The sequence below is a fragment of the Bufo bufo genome, chromosome 1 (assembly GCF_905171765.1).
Source record: "Bufo bufo chromosome 1, aBufBuf1.1, whole genome shotgun sequence".
Lineage (NCBI taxonomy): Eukaryota > Metazoa > Chordata > Amphibia > Anura > Bufonidae > Bufo > Bufo bufo.
In genome coordinates this window covers 792,388,765-792,408,059 of record NC_053389.1, presented here as the reverse complement: position 1 = coordinate 792,408,059, position 19,295 = coordinate 792,388,765, and the positions used below count along the sequence as shown (strand labels likewise).

The window sequence follows — 19,295 nt, the reverse complement described above, 5'->3', positions numbered from 1 at the left end:
CTTGTACTGTGTATACCTGTCATGGTGTAGTAGTAGTGTGAGGAGATGTGTGTACTGTACCTGTACTGTGTATACCTGTCATGGTGTAGTAGTAGTATCAGGAGGAGATGTGTGTACTGTACCTGTACTGTGTATACCTGTCATGGTGTAGTAGTAGTAGTGTGAGGAGGAGATGTGTGTGCTGTACCTGTACTGTTTATACCTGTCATGGTGTAGTAGTAGTATCAGGAGGAGATGTGTGTACTGTACCTGTACTGTGTATACCTGTCATGGTGTAGTAGTAGTAGTAGTGTGAGGAGGAGATGTGTGTGCTGTACCTGTACTGTGTATACCTGTCATGGTGTAGTAGTAGTATCAGGAGGAGATGTGTGTACTGTACCTGTACTGTGTATACCTGTCATGGTGTAGTAGTAGTTTCAGGAGGAGATGTGTGTACTGTACCCGTACTGTGTATACCTGTCATGGTGTAGTAATAGTGCGAGGAGGAGATGTGTGTACTGTACCTGTACTGTGTATACCTGTCATGGTGTAGTAGTGTGAGGAGGAGATGTGTGTACTGTTCCTGTACTGTGTATACCTGTCATGACGTAGTAGTAGTGTGAGGAGGAGATGTGTGTACTGTTCCTGTACTGTGTATACCTGTCATGGTGTAGTAGTAGTAGTGTGAGGAGAAGATGAGTATACTGTACCTGTACTGTGTATACCTGTCATGGTGTAGTAGTAGTATCAGGAGGAGATGTGTGTACTGTACCTGTACTGTGTATACCTGTCATGGTGTAGTAGTAGTGTGAGGAGGAGATGTGTGTACTGTACCTGTACTGTGTATACCTGTCATGGTGTAGTAGTAGTATCAGGAGGAGATGTGTGTACTGTTCCTGTACTGTGTATACCTGTCATGGTGTAGTAGTAGTGTGAGGAGGAGATGTGTGTACTGTACCTGTACTGTGTATACCTGTCATGGTGTAGTAGTAGTAGTATCAGGAGGAGATGTGTGTACTGTACCTGTACTGTGTAAACCTGTCATGGTGTAGTAGTGTGAGGAGGAGATGTGTGTGCTGTACCTGTACTGTGTATACCTGTCATGGTGTAGTAATAGTGCGAGGAGGAGATGTGTGTACTGTACCTGTACTGTGTATACCTGTCATGGTGTAGATGTAGTGTGAGGAGGAGATGTGTGTGCTGTACCTGTACTGTGTATACCTGTCATGGTGTAGTAGTAGTGTGAGGAGGAGATGTGTGTGCTGTACCTGTACTGTGTATACCTGTCATGGTGTAGTAGTAGTATCAGGAGGAGATGTGTGTACTGTACCTGTACTGTGTATACCTGTCATGGTGTAGTAGTAGTATCAGGAGGAGATGTGTGTACTGTACCCGTACTGTGTATAGCTGTCATGGTGTAGTAATAGTGCGAGGAGGAGATGTGTGTACTGTACCTGTACTGTGTATACCTGTCATGGTGTAGTAGTAGTAGTGTGAGGAGGAGATGTGTGTACTGTTCCTGTACTGTGTATACCTGTCATGGCGTAGTAGTAGTGTGAGGAGGAGATGTGTGTACTGTTCCTGTACTGTGTATACCTGTCATGGTGTAGTAGTAGTAGTGTGAGGAGAAGATGAGTATACTGTACCTGTACTGTGTATACCTGTCATGGTGTAGTAGTAGTATCAGGAGGAGATGTGTGTACTGTACCTGTACTGTGTATACCTGTCATGGTGTAGTAGTAGTGTGAGGAGGAGATGTGTGTACTGTACCTGTACTGTGTATACCTGTCATGGTGTAGTAGTAGTATCAGGAGGAGATGTGTGTACTGTACTGTGTATACCTGTCATGGTGTAGTAGTAGTGTGAGAAGGAGATGTGTGTGCTGTACCTGTACTGTGTATACCTGTCATGGTGTAGTAGTGTGAGGAGGAGATGTGTGTACTGTTCCTGTACTGTGTATACCTGTCATGGTGTAGTAGTAGTAGTGTGAGGAGGAGATGTGTGTACTGTACCTGTACTGTGTATACCTGTCATGGTGTAGTAGTAGTATCAGGAGGAGATGTGTGTACTCTACCTGTGCTGTGTATACCTGTCATGGTGTAGTAGTAGTGTGAGGAGGAGATGTGTGTACTGTACCTGTACTGTATATACCTGTCATGGTGTAGTATCAGGAGGAGATGTGTGTACTGTACCTGTACTGTGTATACCTGTCATGGTGTAGTAGTAGTAGTGTGAGGAGGAGATGTGTGTACTGTACATGTACTGTGTATACCTGTCATGGTGTAGTAGTATCAGGAGGAGATGTGTGTGCTGTACCTGTACTGTGTATACCTGTCATGGTGTAGTAGTAGTGTGAGGAGGAGATGTGTGTACTGTACCTGTACTGTGTATACCTGTCATGGTGTAGTAGTAGTATCAGGAGGAGATGTGTGTACTCTACCTGTGCTGTGTATACCTGTCATGGTGTAGTAGTAGTGTGAGAAGGAGATGTGTGTACTGTACCTGTACTGTGTATACCTGTCATGGTGTAGTAGTAGTGTGAGGAGGAGATGTGTGTACTGTACCTGTACTGTGTATACCTGTCATGGTGTAGTAGTAATGTGAGGAGGAGATGTGTGTGCTGTACCTGTACTGTGTATACCTGTCATGGTGTAGTAGTATCAGGAGGAGATGTGTGTACTGTACCTGTACTGTGTATACCTGTCATGGTGTAGTAGTAGTATCAGGAGGATATGTGTGTACTGTACCTGTACTGTGTATACCTGTCATGGTGTAGTAGTAATGTGAGGAGGAGATGTGTGTACTGTACCTGTGCTGTGTATACCTGTCATGGTGTAGTAGTAGTATCAGGAGGATATGTGTGTACTGTACCTGTACTGTGTATACCTGTCATGGTGTAGTAGTAATGTGAGGAGGAGATGTGTATACTGTACCTGTACTGTGTATACCTGTCCTGGTGTAGTAGTAGTATCAGGAGGAGATGTGTGTACTGTACCTGTACTGTGTATACCTGTCATGGTGTAGTAGTAGTAGTATCAGGAGGAGATGTGTGTACTGTACCTGTACTGTGTATACCTGTCATGGTGTAGTAGTAGTAGTATCAGGAGGAGATGTGTGTACTGTACCTGTACTGTGTATACCTGTCATGGTGTAGTAGTAGTAGTATCAGGAGGAGATGTGTGTACTGTACCTGTACTGTGTTTACCTGTCATGGTGTAGTAGTAGTAGGCAACCTACAAAAACCTCTTGTTTCTCATTAATAAACACCCACGGGTATGATACATCTACCGTATATACTCGAGTATAAGACGAGTTTTTTGGCACATATTTTTGTGCTCAAAAAGCCTCCTCGTCTTATACTCGAGTCTAGTCTAGCTCCGGTAATACAGGCAGTGCGGGGGGCGGCGGTCACTCACTGACGTCACGCGCCTGCGCTGCCTAGTGGGAGAAGGCGCGTGACGTCAGTGAGTGAGCGCCGCTCCCCGCACTGCCTGTATTACCGGAGCAAAGACAAAGTAAGATAACCACAGTTAAAGGTTATTAATTAGTTTAAATATACTGCTGTGAGCGCCGGGGAGGGGGATCTGTGGATGGCACTGTAGGGGGATCTGTGGATGGCACTGTAGGGGGATCTGTGGATGGGACTGTAGGGGGATCTGTGGATGGCACTGTAGGGGGATCTGTGGATGGCACTGTAGGGGGATCTGTGGATGGCACTGTAGGGGGATCTGTGGATGGCACTGTAGGGGGATCTGTGGATGGCAGTGCCATCCACAGATCCCCCTACAGTGCCATCCACAGATCCCCCCTCCCCTAAACAGTGCCATCATTGCACTGTTTAGGGGAGGGGGGATCTGTGGATGGCACTGTTTAGGGGGGAGATCTGTGGATGGCTCCCTGTATTTAATGCAGAGTGTGTGTGTATATAATGCACACTCTCTGCATTAAATACAGGGAGTCACCCTCTTGCAGATGTGTGTATATAATGTAGAGTGTGTGCATTATATACACATACACTCTGCATTATAGCTGCATTTCCCACCCTAGTCTTATACTCGAGTCAATAATTTTTCCCTTTTTTTTGGGGTAAAATTAGGGGCTCGGCTTATACTCGAGTATATACGGTATTTAAACTACCAAAAGAAAACCAATGGGATACTTGTGTAAAAATTCAGATAACCATCTTTATTAATCCATACAAAATATCATTAATGAATCCGCAGGCAGAAAAAAGGTACGATGGAAACTAGATACAGAGAGAGTACGGGGGTGCAACCACAAAAAGTGGTAGATGTCTGAAATTATATAAATCGTTTACATATAGGGGCCACTATATACCACATGCTTTTTACAGATAAATCCTATATTCCAAAAAGCAGATGATATACCAGTACTTCCACATCAAAGCACACTTAAAGTTATGTTTTCATAAAAAACAGCACTACACGCTCTCTAAACACAAACATTCAAGGGGGGGGGAAATAACCCGAAAGTGAATAGTACTAAACTACTAAGTAATAACAGACATATACTGTATAGCATATGGCTGTACTGCAGCGCTATAAATAGGAAATGGGGAAAATAACCCCAAAGTGAATAGTGCTCAAATAGCTAAACTACAACGTTGTGAAAGAGAGCACAAACGCATATGCTATGGACGGTTCCTATAGCATATGACATTACTGCAGTGCTGTAAATAGGAGCACAAACGCATATGCTATAGGACCTATAGGTAGTCCCATTTAATGAATAAATAACCTGGCATGTCCTAAAATCCAATAATGCATAATAGCAAGAAACATACCCTTAGACATACTACAATGTAGTGCCACCCTCGGCTGGAAAACACTGACGCGCGTTTCACCCCTCAAGGCTTCGTCAGGAGGTGATACTGAATAGAAAGAATGTGGCATATATACCAAAGAGGAGGAGACGTAAAGTCAAATCACCTGAGCAAACACTGTAAGTGGCGCGAATCCGCCATGATGTCCCGATCCATCGCTCAGCGCTTCCCCGCCACCAACTGCGCCTGCGCGCCCGGGTGGTGACGTAACGGAGCACGTCCCGATGGAGTGGAGCAGCGCATGAGTCGGATCGCGTCCGTGCGCCCACGTGATTCTCGTCTTAAAGGGGACATCATGATCCTTGCTAGGACCTCTAGTATAACAATACTAATAGAGGAGGCACTACCTATCATTGTTTATCTAATACCAGCATATGTTAGTATTCCATATACAATTATTAATTCATATACGGAACATCTTAAATCAAAACCATATCACATATACCAATCATGTTTATACACATAATTATCATAAATAATATAAAAACAATGAATAGACTATAATGAATCAAATTATGTATTAAATGTGTCCCACGTAATTATATTAAATAATTAAAATCAATAAATCCATAAGTGCTAAAGTTGACATAGTGCTAGACAATTCATAGGGCCAGATTTATCATTAGCTCAGGTCAGAATAATGAAGTGAAAAAGTCCCAAAAAAAGTTCCAAACGCTAAAACTGCGCACAAATTTGCGACTTTTTTCTGCTCTGCATTATGCTCGCCAGTTTTCTGAAAGTGGGGGCGTGTTTTCTTATGTAAATATAACTCTAGACAGATTTACTATTGGGACTATTTAAAAAGTCGCAAAAAAGTCGCAAAAAAGTCGCAATTTCACTCCAGCAAAGACCATGCTTATCTTATGAGACTTCTTAATAGAACATGCGACTTTTTCATAAAAACGTGCGACTTTTTCGTAAAGATTTTGTAAAGCTGCTTACTGACGGATAAACTGCTACCGTCAAACCACATTTATTACAGTCTTAAAGGGCCGATCATAAATCTGACTTGGCTAAAACTGACTTTAGCCATATGTGAAAGTGGAGTGAGCTGTCAGAGTAATGATAAATCTGGCCCATATGTGTTCACATAATGTATACATCGCATACATAATAATGTGAAAAAAACATTACATATGAATTTAATCGTGCAATTAAAATAATAAATACCCCCAAAAAAACACTTGCTAAAAAATGTATTTATAAAAATGAGACTGATGCAGTCGACCCACAGAAGTCTTGGAAAATACTGTATATTTTCCAGTATCAGGAGGAGATGTGTGTACTGTACCTATACTGTGTATACCTGTCATGGTGTAGTAGTAGTAGTAGTAGTAGTAGTAGTAGTAGTAGTAGTAGTAGTAGTATCAGGAGGAGATGTGTGTACTGTGCCTGTACTGTGTATACCTGTCATGGTGTAGTAGTAGTAGTAGTAGTAGTAGTATCAGGAGGAGATGTGTGTACTGTACCTGTACTGTGTATACCTGTCATGGTGTAGTAGTAGTGTGAGGAGGAGATGTGTGTACTGTACCTGTACTGTGTATACCTGTCATGGTGTAGTAGTAGTATCAGGAGGAGATGTGTGTACTGTACCTGTACTGTGTATACCTGTCATGGTGTAGTAGTAGTATCAGGAGGAGATGTGTGTACTGTACCTGTACTGTGTATACCTGTCATGGTGTAGTAGTAGTATCAGGAGGAGATGTGTGTACTGTACCTGTACTGTGTATTCATGTCATTGTGTAGTAGTAGTAGTGTGAGGAGGAAGTGTGTATTCTGTACCTGTGCTGTGTATACCTGTCTTGGTGTAATAGTAGTACAGTAGTGTGAGGAGGAGATGTGTGTGCTGTACCTGTACTGTGTATACCTGTCATGGTGTAGATGTAGTGTGAGGAGGAGATGTGTGTACTGTACCTGTACTGTGTATACCTGTCATGGTGTAGTAGTAGTGTGAGGAGGAGATGTGTGTACTGTACCTGTACTGTGTATACCTGTCATGGTGTAGTAGTAGTATCAGGAGGAGATGTGTGTACTGTACCTGTACTGTGTATACCTGTCATGGTGTAGTAGTGGTGTGAGGAGGAGATGTGTGTACTGTACCTGTACTGTGTATACCTGTCATGGTGTAGTAGTGGTGTGAGGAGGAGATGTGTGTACTGTACCTGTGCTGTGTATACCTGTCATGGTGTAGTAGTAGTATCAGGAGGAGATGTGTGTACTGTACTGTGTATACCTGTCATGGTGTAATAGTGTGAGGAGGAGATGTGTGTACTGTACCTGTACTGTGTATACCTGTCATGGTGTAGTAGTAGTATCAGGAGGAGATGTGTGTACTGTACCTGTACTGTGTATACCTGTCATGGTGTAGTAGTAGTGTGAGGAGGAGATGTGTGTGCTATACCTGTACTGTGTATACCTGTCATGGTGTAGTAGTAGTGTGAGGAGGAGAAGTGTGTACTGTTCCTGTGCTGTGTATACCTGTCATGGTGTAGTAGTAGTATCAGGAGGAGATGTGTGTACTGTTCCTGTGCTGTGTATACCTGTCATGGTGTAGTAGTAGTAATGTGAGGAGGAGATGTGTGTACTGTACCTGTATTGTGTATACCTGTCATGGTGTAGTAGTAGTAGTAGTAGTGTGAGGAGGACATGTGTATACTATACCTTTGCTTTGTGTACCTGTTATGGTCTAATGGTAGAAGTGTGAGAAGAAGAGGAAGAACTATTATATACTGATCAGTATTAACATTAACCAACTGCCTAGTATTGTGTAGGTTCCTCCTGTGTCACCAAAACAGCTCTTAGACATCGAGCCATTGACTTCTCAGGACTAACAGTGGCTCTGGTGTCTGATGTTGGGAGGAGATCCTTTGTTCTGTACGTTGTGAGGTGCAGCCTTTATGGTTTGGACCTGGTTCTCCAGCACATCGCACAGATAGCAATTGGATTGAGATTTGGGGAGTTTGGAGACAAGTCATCGCCTTGATCTCTTGATAATGTTCCTGAGCGATATTTGCACTGTGGCCGGAGCACTATCCTGCTGAAAGAGGCCACTTTCAGTAGGGAATCCATTACCACTGCCATGAGGGGGAGGTACATGGTCTATACAAAGTTTAGGTACTTGAGATAGTAGATGTCACATCCATATGAACACCAGGACCCATGGTTTCCAAGCATAACCTTGCCCAGGGCATCACACTTCCTTTGCCAACTTGCCTTCTTCCCTTAGTGCATCCTGGTATCATCCCCTCCCCTAGTAAGTGATGCTCACTTATCTTGCCAACCACCATGATGTAAAGGAAAATGTGAACCATGAGACCAGGCTGTCTTTTTCAATTGTTCCATGGTCCATTTCTGATGCTCACAGAATCTTAGTCTTAGTAATCATGTGCACTCTGACTGGTCTGTGGCTGGATAGCCCCATGCATAGCCGCCTGAGATGTATTGGGTGTACTGACATCTTTCTGTCATAGCCAAAATTTACTTTTACAGCAATTTGCTCTGCAGTAGCTCCTCTGTAGGACTGACCAGATGGACTAGCTTTCACTTTCCATGTACATCAATGAGTCTTGGGTGTTCTTGACCCTGTTATTAAGATCACCCCACAAGATCTACCATCTTGGAAATGCTCTGTCTGCATCATCTAAGCATCACAATTTGGCTCTTGTTGAAGTCACTCATATTCTTACCCCTGTCCATTTTTTCTGCTTCCAACACATCAACAAGTGCCACTTTCAGTGGCTTTTAATGTTACGACTGATCAGAGCAAATACAAGCTGAGGCAAAGTCTTTGGCCACATGGAATATAAAAACCCATCAAAGAAGCTATAAACAACCAGACTTGGAAGAAGGTGCCATAACAAGAGACTGCCATGGTCCCACGGATGGAGCAAAATTATCAAGCAGATGAAGTAAGGACTCCCCCAAGTGATGCATGAATGAGGAGTTGACGGAGGTTGGCTCAATTGCCAAGAATGATGGAACACCTTAAGGAAGGTAAAAGAAGAACCAAGCAAGGATGGACAAAATATAAAATCAACTCAAAAAGTTTGGTATCAGAGGGTGATGTGGAGGAAATAGGGTTTGGTAGGCCACAGTTCTCCAGTGGTTCTGAAGTGATAATATACTGTAAACCAGCCAGTAATGGAGTATAACTAGCACTAGGACTCCCTGCATCTCCTTGAATAGGGCTAGGGGATACAGATTGTCTTTACTGTGAAGGGAAGACATGGCGGGCACTGCAGACATCATGCTAATGCTCACAGGTCACATCACTCTGGTATAAAGTGTCATTAATAGGCTCTTTGCTGCATTGTGCTCGCTCCTCATTACCAGGAAAATAATGCTAATTAGTCCAAACAAAACTGCTCGAGTTTAAGTCGCTCATTCGGTCTTTCTTGTATAATTGTTGGCCCTTTGAAGCTGTGCTGTAAAGTGACAATTTGCCATCTAATTGCTTAATTAGAATATCTAATGGTTGTTGTCTACTGGTTTAGTGCCTTTAGATTCACAAAATAAACAGAAGCCCTCTTAGGGCAGATCCATTCATAGTGGCCATTTCTGCCTTCAAAAATTCACATGTATTGCCCATCAGCTAAATGGTCCATCTACTGAAGTGTGGTGGTGCCATGGTCTACAGTGGCTCTAGGTAGGAGCTGTGTAGACTTGAGTTTGTTGGTAATGTTTGTGGCCGATAGTGCTGTTAAAGGAACAGGGTGACACATATACACTCATTTATATATAAGGAGGTCATTTAGGGGATTCATGAAGTTAAATGGGCCCCATATGTGCCTATGATTGGCAGAGAGAGCTTGGTAGTGCTATCTAAATGAATATGTCCCAGAAGCTTCGAGAACCATCATCTCATTAAAACGTGCATTTCCATATAACAGTAAAAAGCGGAATTGTACAGGTCCTATAAGATTTAATACCCTCAGATCAGTGCTAAAACTTTGCCCTTTGAGTCCAAAATGTCTTGTTAGGTTACACTTTCAGAAGTGTGTTATCACAAATACGGTATTCAAGAAAATAATAACATGGTTGACACCAGGGGTGTATGAGGGACCCACAGCGGTACCCAAATGGGATTCATCCCTTTCATCAAATTTTAACTTTCATTTGGGTCCCACTATGGGTTCCTCATACACCCCTAGTTCATTCCATCTTCCTTAGGATCGGTGTATCTTCTAGAGTGAAGTATTTTTACAGAACATACAATACGCTTTTAGGGAATTGATAGTTCAGTTACAAGTGAAATGGCACTTGGTACCACTTTTATCTCCACAATCAGGTATATTTCTGGCAAAGAAGTATGGTTGCGATGCAACATGGCCTCTTTCAGAGACAGCTGTAACATGTTTAGATGAAGAGCTTTCATGTTCTCAGCCCTTTCATTGTTTTGCATTTACAATATGGTGTCGAGTCATTTGAGGCGTTTCTCCTTTATCTTATACACACTAGTATAAATCTGTACCACACGAAGCTTTCAATCTACATAGATAGCTTTGCAGAATCCCCCATAGGTGGACCCATTGATTACAATGCTGAGTTTCATCCCTTCTCCTTCCCAATGTCCTTCACACCATCCTTGATTCCTCTTAGCGTTCACCTCTATTCTCCCTCCTCCTCCTTCTCCACATCCTGCTGCACCATATGATAGATTTCCCTTCCAACGATCTCTACATCCCCTCCATCTTCTTCTAAACCATTCTATGACCCTCTTCCCAACCCAATGCATCATGGGGACAACCGCCGCCTACAAACTGTGCCTCATCTCCCTGTCTTCACTTCTCGTCTCTGTCTTAGAAATTTCCTCCTCATCAATCTGCTTCCATCTTGGGTATCAGTGCCTTCCTTCCGCAGCCTCTCTCCAAATCTCATTAGAGCCTCCTTCATCCATCACCCTGTCAATAGCACCACCGCCCCTGACTCTGCTATTTCAATTTAACATCCTTGTTCAATACCACCGCACATAAACAGCACCTCCATATATAAATCTCTACACTGGTTGGTGAGGCACATGTGTGTTGGTCGGCAGATATGTCTTGTGCCATATGATACAGGACTATAATATATATGCAAATGTTTGTTAGATGCACCAGAGATGAGTTTGATATCCAGCACAACTCATTGTAAAACCACATGTCATTGTTAATTGACCTAACATTGCAGGTGCACTTACTGTTTTCTCTACTAATGTGCTCTCAATGAGTTCAATTCAGCTCTGCTACATCTGAATGTACAGTACACTATCTTGGGTTAGTGTGCATAGGGTGTGAAAACCGAGCGTGTCAGACAGAGGATGGATTGTGTGTGGCAGAGAAAGGACTAGGAAGGGACGGGTAATGCAGAGAAAACAGGGGGAGGAGGGAGGAGAGAGAAGGTCTTTACAGAAAGGAGTCTTTGAAGAGGTGTGAGTGGCACAGACGGGGGCACTGGCAGTATGTGACATAAGGTGGACTGTCAGGCAGTGATGCAGGACATGGGTGACCACCTAGACCGCTGATGTGGGGTAGCATTTATGAGACCAGTTATACAGTATGTGGTACCCACTGTGATAGGTAGATATGAGATAGATAGATAGATAGATAGATATATATGAGATAGATAGATAGATAGAAACCAGCAGCACTAGGCCAAAGGCCAAAGACTAACACTAGATGTAGCATGTATTTGGAGTGCTGCCTCTAATTTTGAATACATGATATCTAGATAGATAGATAGATAGATAGATAGATAGATACATGATAGATAGATAGATAGATAGATAGATAGATAGATAGATAGATAGATATGAGATAGATACTATATTATGGTCACGTGTAACACATGCTTTGCATCAGAATGTGGCACACACAATATTGTGTCAAGCCAAATGTAATGTAGGACTGTATACACCAGGAAATGTGTGAGATGACACATGGAAGTATGACATGGAGCTGGATGTTTCCAGAAATTGGTAATGCAAGACAGTAGATCTAAAGTACTGTGTGACCCAAGAGACCATGAAGTGAGGAGAGTACATGGTGGATAAGATTAGATAGATAGATAGATGATAGATAGATAGATAGATATGAGATAGATAGATATGAGATAGATAGATAGATAGATAGATAGATAGATAGATAGATAGATAGATAGATGATAGATAGATAGATAATAGATAGATAGATAGATAGATAGATAGATAGATAGATAGATAGATAGATAGATAGATGATAGATAGATATGAGATAGATAGATAGGAGATAGATAGATAGATAATAGATAGATAGATAGATAGATAGATAGATAGATAGATAGATAGATAGGAGATAGATAGATAGATAATAGATAGATAGATAGATAGATAGATAGATAGATAGATAGATAGATAGATAGATAGATAGATGATAGATAGATATGAGATAGATAGATAGGAGATAGATAGATAGATAATAGATAGATAGATAGATAGATAGATAGATAGGTATATGACATGTACAGTGTAGATAAGGCACTATGTGACATAGGTCGGTGTATCGTTTTATGCAACTCAAGGAAAAGTATATGTCAGTATGTGATTCCGTACATAGCAGTGTATAGTGTGTGTCATGTGACCGCACGGGGCACGTATAGATCTGATGGATAGCCGGCCACTCCTATCTATGTATTCATGAAGGTATGGACATTTATAAGATATGGAGAAATATTACAAAGTGTTCACTGTATATATCCTTCATACAGGCGTGCCTACACACCCGCGTGCTCACACGCCCAGTGACTGCCATTTCTCTTCTATTGTTCTCAAGAACCCCCACCCCCATGTTCCTGTAGGTACCAGCTGCAACTGGGCAGGGTGTTTGTGGTATCAGTCTGTGCAGTGTCTGCATTTTTATAGCCTATCCCACCCATCCATCCCAAATTATCTATCTACCCATCTATCTATCTATCTATCTATCTATCTATCTATCTATCTATCTATCTATCTAATATCTATCTATCTATCTATCTATCTATTATCTATCTATCTATCTATCTATCTAATATCTATCTATCTATCTATCTATCTATTATCTATCTATCTATCTATCTATCTATCTATCTATATCTATTTCGTATCTATCTATCTATCTATCTATTTCGTATCTATCTATTTCGTATCTGTCTATCTATCTATCTATCTATCTATCTATCATCTATCTATCTATCTATCTATCTATCTATCTATCCATCCATCCATCCATCCATCCATCCATCCATCCGGCAGTACCACAGAGCACTAAGCACATACACAGCATCCCTTCACCCCCTCCCTCACCCATTTTCTGTCCTTCTCATTGCTGCATTGTAAGATCCATTCAAGTCCCAGATGGGACTCCCCTGGGATTTCGTTTTCCATCTCTCCACCTTTCTCTGCACCTTCTTCTTCCTCCTCCTCTGCTAGCACAATGCAAAAAAAATAACCCTAGCAGCCTCCTTATTAACTCTTTCCTTCCCTCCACTTTTTTTTCTACATAAAAAAAAAAAAAAGAAAGATGGCGGTACTTACAGTCACCATGCTGAGGGAACGTAGGTTGGATCCTGTAGATTTACGGTTGCGTCTCTCTTGCCGTCTGGTTCCTTTTCTCAACGTTCTGGCGTCCGAGGTGCGCCTGCCCACCCCGCCGCTCCCTTGCCCCCTCCCAGCGGCCGTCACGAGATCGAGACAAGAAACCGGAACGTGAAAAAATAAAAAAATTAAAATTTAAAATTTAAAAAGAAATTCAAGCACTGTGAAAATGGTCCACCCAGCTTCGTAAAAAAGGGGGAGGGGGAATCCAAAAATATTTCAAAAATGGTAGAAAAAGATCCCAAAATAGATATATCTATAGATAGAAAAAATATGGTCTCGATCAGGCAGGGAAAAAAGTGCTGTGCAGTTGCAGGCCGTTCGGAGTGGGGTGGGGGGGTCTTTGTCTGGAATGAAAAGGAAGGGGGGGGCACAAGATTTTGGAGACAGGGATTGAGAGAAAGGGAAGAGGGAAGAGTCTGATGTTATTCGTCTTAATCCCAAAGTAGCGTCACCTTACTCTCCCTTCATGTGAGCGGTCTGATCCCCCTCTGCACATTTATATATGGCACTGCGGATGGTGCAGCTCTCTCCGTTATTGGCTGTGTGGTGGGAAGGGGGTGCGAGGAGAGGGAGGAGGGAGGTGGAGATGATGAATCTCTCCCTCCTCTCTTCTTGTGATTTTTTTTTTCCCTTTCTCCTCCTTTTCTTTGCTCCAGGCCCCCTGAGAAGAGGGACAGAGAGGAGGGGACGGTCACACCTGCCAAGCTGCCCCTCTACGTCTCCATCCATCAGCTTTATCATTCAATCCCCCCATCCCTTGTATCTGCCGCTGGTCGTCCTCTGGAAGTCACCCTAGTGTCAGTCATCCTCCTCTGCATCTTTCTTCTGTATAATACCTCCCATTTTCATACATCTCTCCCCATTTACTCCCTGCCTTCTGCCACTTGTAGCCCATATCTCTGGTCCTGTCTGATTCCCTGCTACAGCCTGTCGGAAGTGGAGTTGTGTAATGTGTGTGGCTGATGTAGCAGAGCTGAGGTGGCAGAGCTGGACTTGATGTGCATTGTACTGCAGTCCTAGGAGTTGTGACAAGTGAGTGTATGCATAAGAGGACCTTTCTGCAGCCCAAATACTATATATTTATATTATTAAATGACACTCTTACATCATCCCATGTACCCATTTCAGGGTACATTTCCTGTGGTCAGGAAATCAGGGCGGCTAATCTATCAAAGTTTTGGCTGTTTTGGTGAAACTTCGGTTTGTTTGTGGTGTGCAGAAGGACTGACATCTTCACAATTCTCCCCCAATATGTGATATGTGTAAGAGGAAGCTACAGATTAGTAAAGGTTGAGAATAGGAGGAAGCAACAGAAGAGGACAGAGGGAAGGAATGAAAGGGAAGAAGGAAGGGTAAGTAGAGAGGGAGGTAAGAATGAAAGAATAAAGGTAGGAGGGAGAGAAGGATGAGAAGAAGGAAAAAAGGAGACAATGAAAGGAGAGATGGAAGAGGAAGTAAAGAGTGGGGAAAGAAGACAAGGTAGGATGGAAGGAAGGAGAAGATGAGGGGATAAAGGATATAATGAAGGGAGAGTTGGAAGAGGAAGTGGAGAGGGAGGAAGAAGGAGAGGAAGATATAAAGGAGTTAATAAGGGGAAGGAATGAGGTGGGAAAGAAGGAAATAATAAAGGTAGGAGGGAAAGAAAGAATAGAGGAAGGAGTAAAGGAGATACTGAGGGGAATGATGGAACGGGAATTAAAGCGGTAAAAAGAAGGAAAGAATAAAGGTAGGAGGGAAGGAAGAAAGAAAAAGAGGAAAGAATAAAGGAGCTAATGAAGGGAGAGATGGAAAGGGAAGTAAAGAGATGGGAAGAAGGGGGAAATAATGCTAGGAGGGAACGAAAAGAGAAAGGAATACAGGAGATAAGGAAGAGAAAGATGGAAGGGGAAGTAAAGAGGAGGAGAAAAAGGAAAGAATGAAGGTAGGAGGAAAAGAAAAGAGAAAAGAACACAGGAGATACGGAAGGGAGAGATGAAAGAGAAAGTAAAGGAAGGAAAATAAGGAAAGAAAGAATGAAGGTAGGAGGGAAGGAAGGGAGGAAGGAATAAAGGAGGTAATGAAGGGAGAGATGGAAAGTGAAGTAAAGAAAGGGGAAGAAGGAAAGAATAAATGTAGGAGGAAAAAAAGAAGGCAGAAGGAAGAAAATAGGTGAAAGTAATAGAGGAAAGGGTGAATTATGCAAGTAAGGAAGGAAATAAATACATAGGAAGGGAATGAAGGAAGGAAAGACTGAAGGAAATAATGAAAGGAAGAAAGAAAGAGGAGTAAAAGGAAGGAAAGAAAAAAAAAAACAAGAAAGCATACAATGGGAAAGAAAGAAAGACATAAAAGGAAGGGCAGAAAATAAGGGAAGAAGGAAGCAATAAAGGAATGAGTGAAGAGAGAGTATAGAGTGGAGTACAGAAGGAAAGAAATAATCACGTAGGGAAGGAGCAGAAAGTGTGAATGTGAAAATAGGACTAGGAAAGAAAAAGAAAATGAGTAGAAAGTTGGTAGGAGGAAAGACGGACAGGAGGCCCATAGTCTAAAGCGTGCTCCAGCAGTTTATCTGGGTGGGGGTGGGGGGTTGCCCTATAAGAAGAGATGTGCTGAGATTGTCTCTCTGCATTGTATAAGAGACAATAGAGGCCCATACAGTGCGGGAAGGGAAGGGGGGGGGGGGGGTAGTCTCTTCACATTCCAGCTGTGATGTCCCTGTGTCCAGCACCTGCCACGTCTCCTCTATTACTCCTCTCAGCAGCCGTGGGGTGAACCTTTACTCTGACCTCTGATAAAGGACCATGTATATCCAGAATACCTTCATCCTCTACTGAGCACCACATCTGTGGGACACCCGAAGGGAAGGAACTAGAGGATAGACCTGCTGCTGAAAATGTCTGCTGAGAGTTGTAGTATAACAGCTGGAGACCCAAGGGTTGCTATACTGTATAACGTCAGCGCATTATATCTGCACTTCTTCTCCACTGTCCATGGTACTGAACATGGAGTCCCAGGACTGTGCCCGGAGAGTCACATAGCCCGCCCTGTAGTATGTGCTACCATGTGCAGAAGACCATGCTTCATCTTCCTGTAATATTCTCAGAATCTATCCTTAACTCCTTCAGGACACCGACAGTTTTCAGCTTAGGCTTCGTTCACATCACCCTTCAGCCTTTCCGTTCTCCTGCTCCGTTTAGGAGAAGGCACATAACTGAGCAGAACGGAGCCTACGGACCCCCATAGACTATAATGGGGTCCGTTAGGGTTTCTGCTCAGAAGATGATTTTGGAGCAGAGACAAAAGTTGTGCATGCAGGACTTTTGTCTCGCTTCAAAATCATCTTCTGAGTGGAAACCTAATGGACCCCATTATAGTCTATGGCAGTGATGGGCAAACTACGGCCCACGGGCCATATACGGCCCAGTGGACCTTATTAGGCTACTTTCACAGGATCTGCACAGACGGATCCGTCCAGATAATACAACCGCATGCATTCGTTCAGAACGGATCTGTTTGTATTATCTCTAACATAGCCAAGACGGATCAGTTTTCTATTGTGCCACATTGTGTCATAGAAATCGGATCCGTCCCCATTGACTTACATTGTGTGTCAGAACGAATCCGTTTGGCTCAGTTTCGTTTACTGCAATTAGCATTTTGGTGTCCGCCTCCAAAGCGGAATGGAGACGAAACGGAGGCAAACTGATGCATTCTGAGCGGATCCTTTTCCATTCAGAATGGAACAGTTCTGAACTGATCTGTTTTGGACCGCTTGTGAGAGCCCTGAACGGATCTCACAAACGGAAAGCCAAAACGCCAGTGTAAAAGTGGCCTTATCCGGCCCGCAGAGCTGCTCATGCGACTGCGATGGGAAGTGACGGAGCCACGGTGGAGTTCAGGCGGCGATTGAGGATTGCGGCTTCCGGATTCCATGCTTCCTCCTAGGGCCGTTTCTACAGCCAGGCGAGGAGGAAAAAGACACCCCAAAACACATTGCCCTACTTCTCCTGAGTACGGCGATACCACATGTGTAACACTTTTTTGCAGCCTAGGTGGGCAAAGGGGCCCAAATTCCAAAGAGTATCTTTACGATTTCACAGGGCATTTTTTATGCATTTGGATTCCCCATTTTTTACGCATTTGGATTGAACTACTTCTCACGCTTTAGGTCCCCTAAAATGCCAGGGCAGTATAAATACCCCACAAGTGACCCCATTTTGGAAAGAAGATACCCCAAGGTATTCCGTGAGGGGTATGGTGAGTTCATGTAAAATTTTATTTTTTGTCACAATGTAGTGGAATATGAGACTTTGTAAGAAAAAAAAAAAAATAATAATATCATTTTCCGCTAACTTGTGACAAAAAATAAAAACTTCCATGAACTCACTATGCCCATTAGCGAATATCTTAGGGTGTCTACTTTCCGAAATGGGGTCATTTGTGGGGTGTTTCTACTGTCTGGGCATTGTAGAACCTCAGGAAACATGACAGGTGCTCAGAAAGTCAGAGCTGCTTCTAAATGCGGAAATTCACATTTTTGTACCATAGTTTGTAAACGCTATAACTTTTGCGCAAACCAATAAGTATACACTTATTGCATTTTTTTTAATCAAAGACATGTAGAACAATAAATTTAGAGAAAAATTTATATAGAAATGTAGTTTTGTTTGAAAAATTTTACAACAGAAAGTGAAAAATGTCATTTTTTTGCAAAGATTTTGGTCAATTTCGATTAATAACAAAAAAAGTAAAAATGTCAGCAGCAATAAAATACCACCAAATGAAAGCTCTATTAGTGAGAAGAAAAGGAGGTAAAATTCATTTGGGTGGTAAGTTGTATGACCGAGCAATAAACCGTGAAAGTAGTGTAGTGCAGAATTGTAAAAAGGGGGAGCTGAGGTGGTTAAAAAATCCAATATTTATCCAAAAATTTTGAAAAATTCTAAATTTTCTAAATGTTTATTTCTGTGCTTTTAAGACAGATAGTGATATTAATCAACATTGTTTACTTTATATTGTTATCATTTTGTAAATGTCATTTTATTTTTTAGGATGTTAGAAGGCTTAGAATTTTAGAAGCAATACTAGCAGAAGGACCCGTTTTTTGCGTTCCGTATACGGTCCGTATACAGAACCATTCATTTCAATGGTTCCGCAAAAAAAACGGTGTGTACTCCGTATGCATTCCGTTTCCGTATTTCCATTTTTCCGTTCCGTTTTAACATAGAACATGTCCTATTATTGCTTGCAAATCACGTTCCGTGGCTCCATTCAAGTCAATGGGTCCGCAAAAAAACGGAACACATACGGAAATGCATCCGTATGTCTTCCGTTTACGTTCCGTTTTTTGCTGAACCATCTATTGAAAATGTTATGCCCAACCCAATATTATCTATGTAATTACTGTATACTGTATATGCCATACGGAAAAACGGAACGTAAAAACGAAACAGAAACGGAAACACAATGGAAACAAAAAACGGAACAACGGATCCGTGAAAAACGGACTGCAAAACACTGAAAAAGCCATACGGTCGTGTGCAATAGGCCTAACAGTGAACTCCACAGTCCCCCACCCCTTAACACTAGTGGAGTGCCCCGTCACTTTAAAGTGGGACCTCCACAGCAGCCTATCTCCTTAACTTTGACCTTCACAGCAGCCCACCCCTTTAACAGTAAGTTTCACAGCACTCCACTCCCTTGACAGTGACCTCCTCAGGGGCCCGCCCCCTTAAAAGTGACCTCCACAGCAGTTGCCCCTTTAACAGTGACCTCCACAGCGGCCTGCCCCCTTAACAGTAAAAATAATATAACAAAAACAAAGACAGGTGCACTCTGCGGTCTTACTAAGCCTCGTACTGGTGTAAAATCGAGAATTAGCCAACATATCCTGCTTGGAAGACA

The 19,295-nt window shown here is 42.5% G+C and overlaps 1 protein-coding gene across 1 annotated transcript in view; it reads right to left on the bottom strand.

Annotated features, from left to right (window-relative positions):
• ELAVL3 (ELAV like RNA binding protein 3) overlaps window positions 1-13,526 on the bottom strand; it is a 51,511-nt gene extending 37,985 nt beyond the window's left edge. The window contains exon 1 of the mRNA XM_040415013.1: window positions 13,350-13,526. Within this exon, the coding sequence (XP_040270947.1) occupies window positions 13,350-13,358 (9 nt within the window). The 5' untranslated portion in view covers window positions 13,359-13,526. The remainder of the gene's footprint in view (window positions 1-13,349) is intronic.
• Window positions 13,527-19,295: the final 5,769 nt, after the last annotated feature.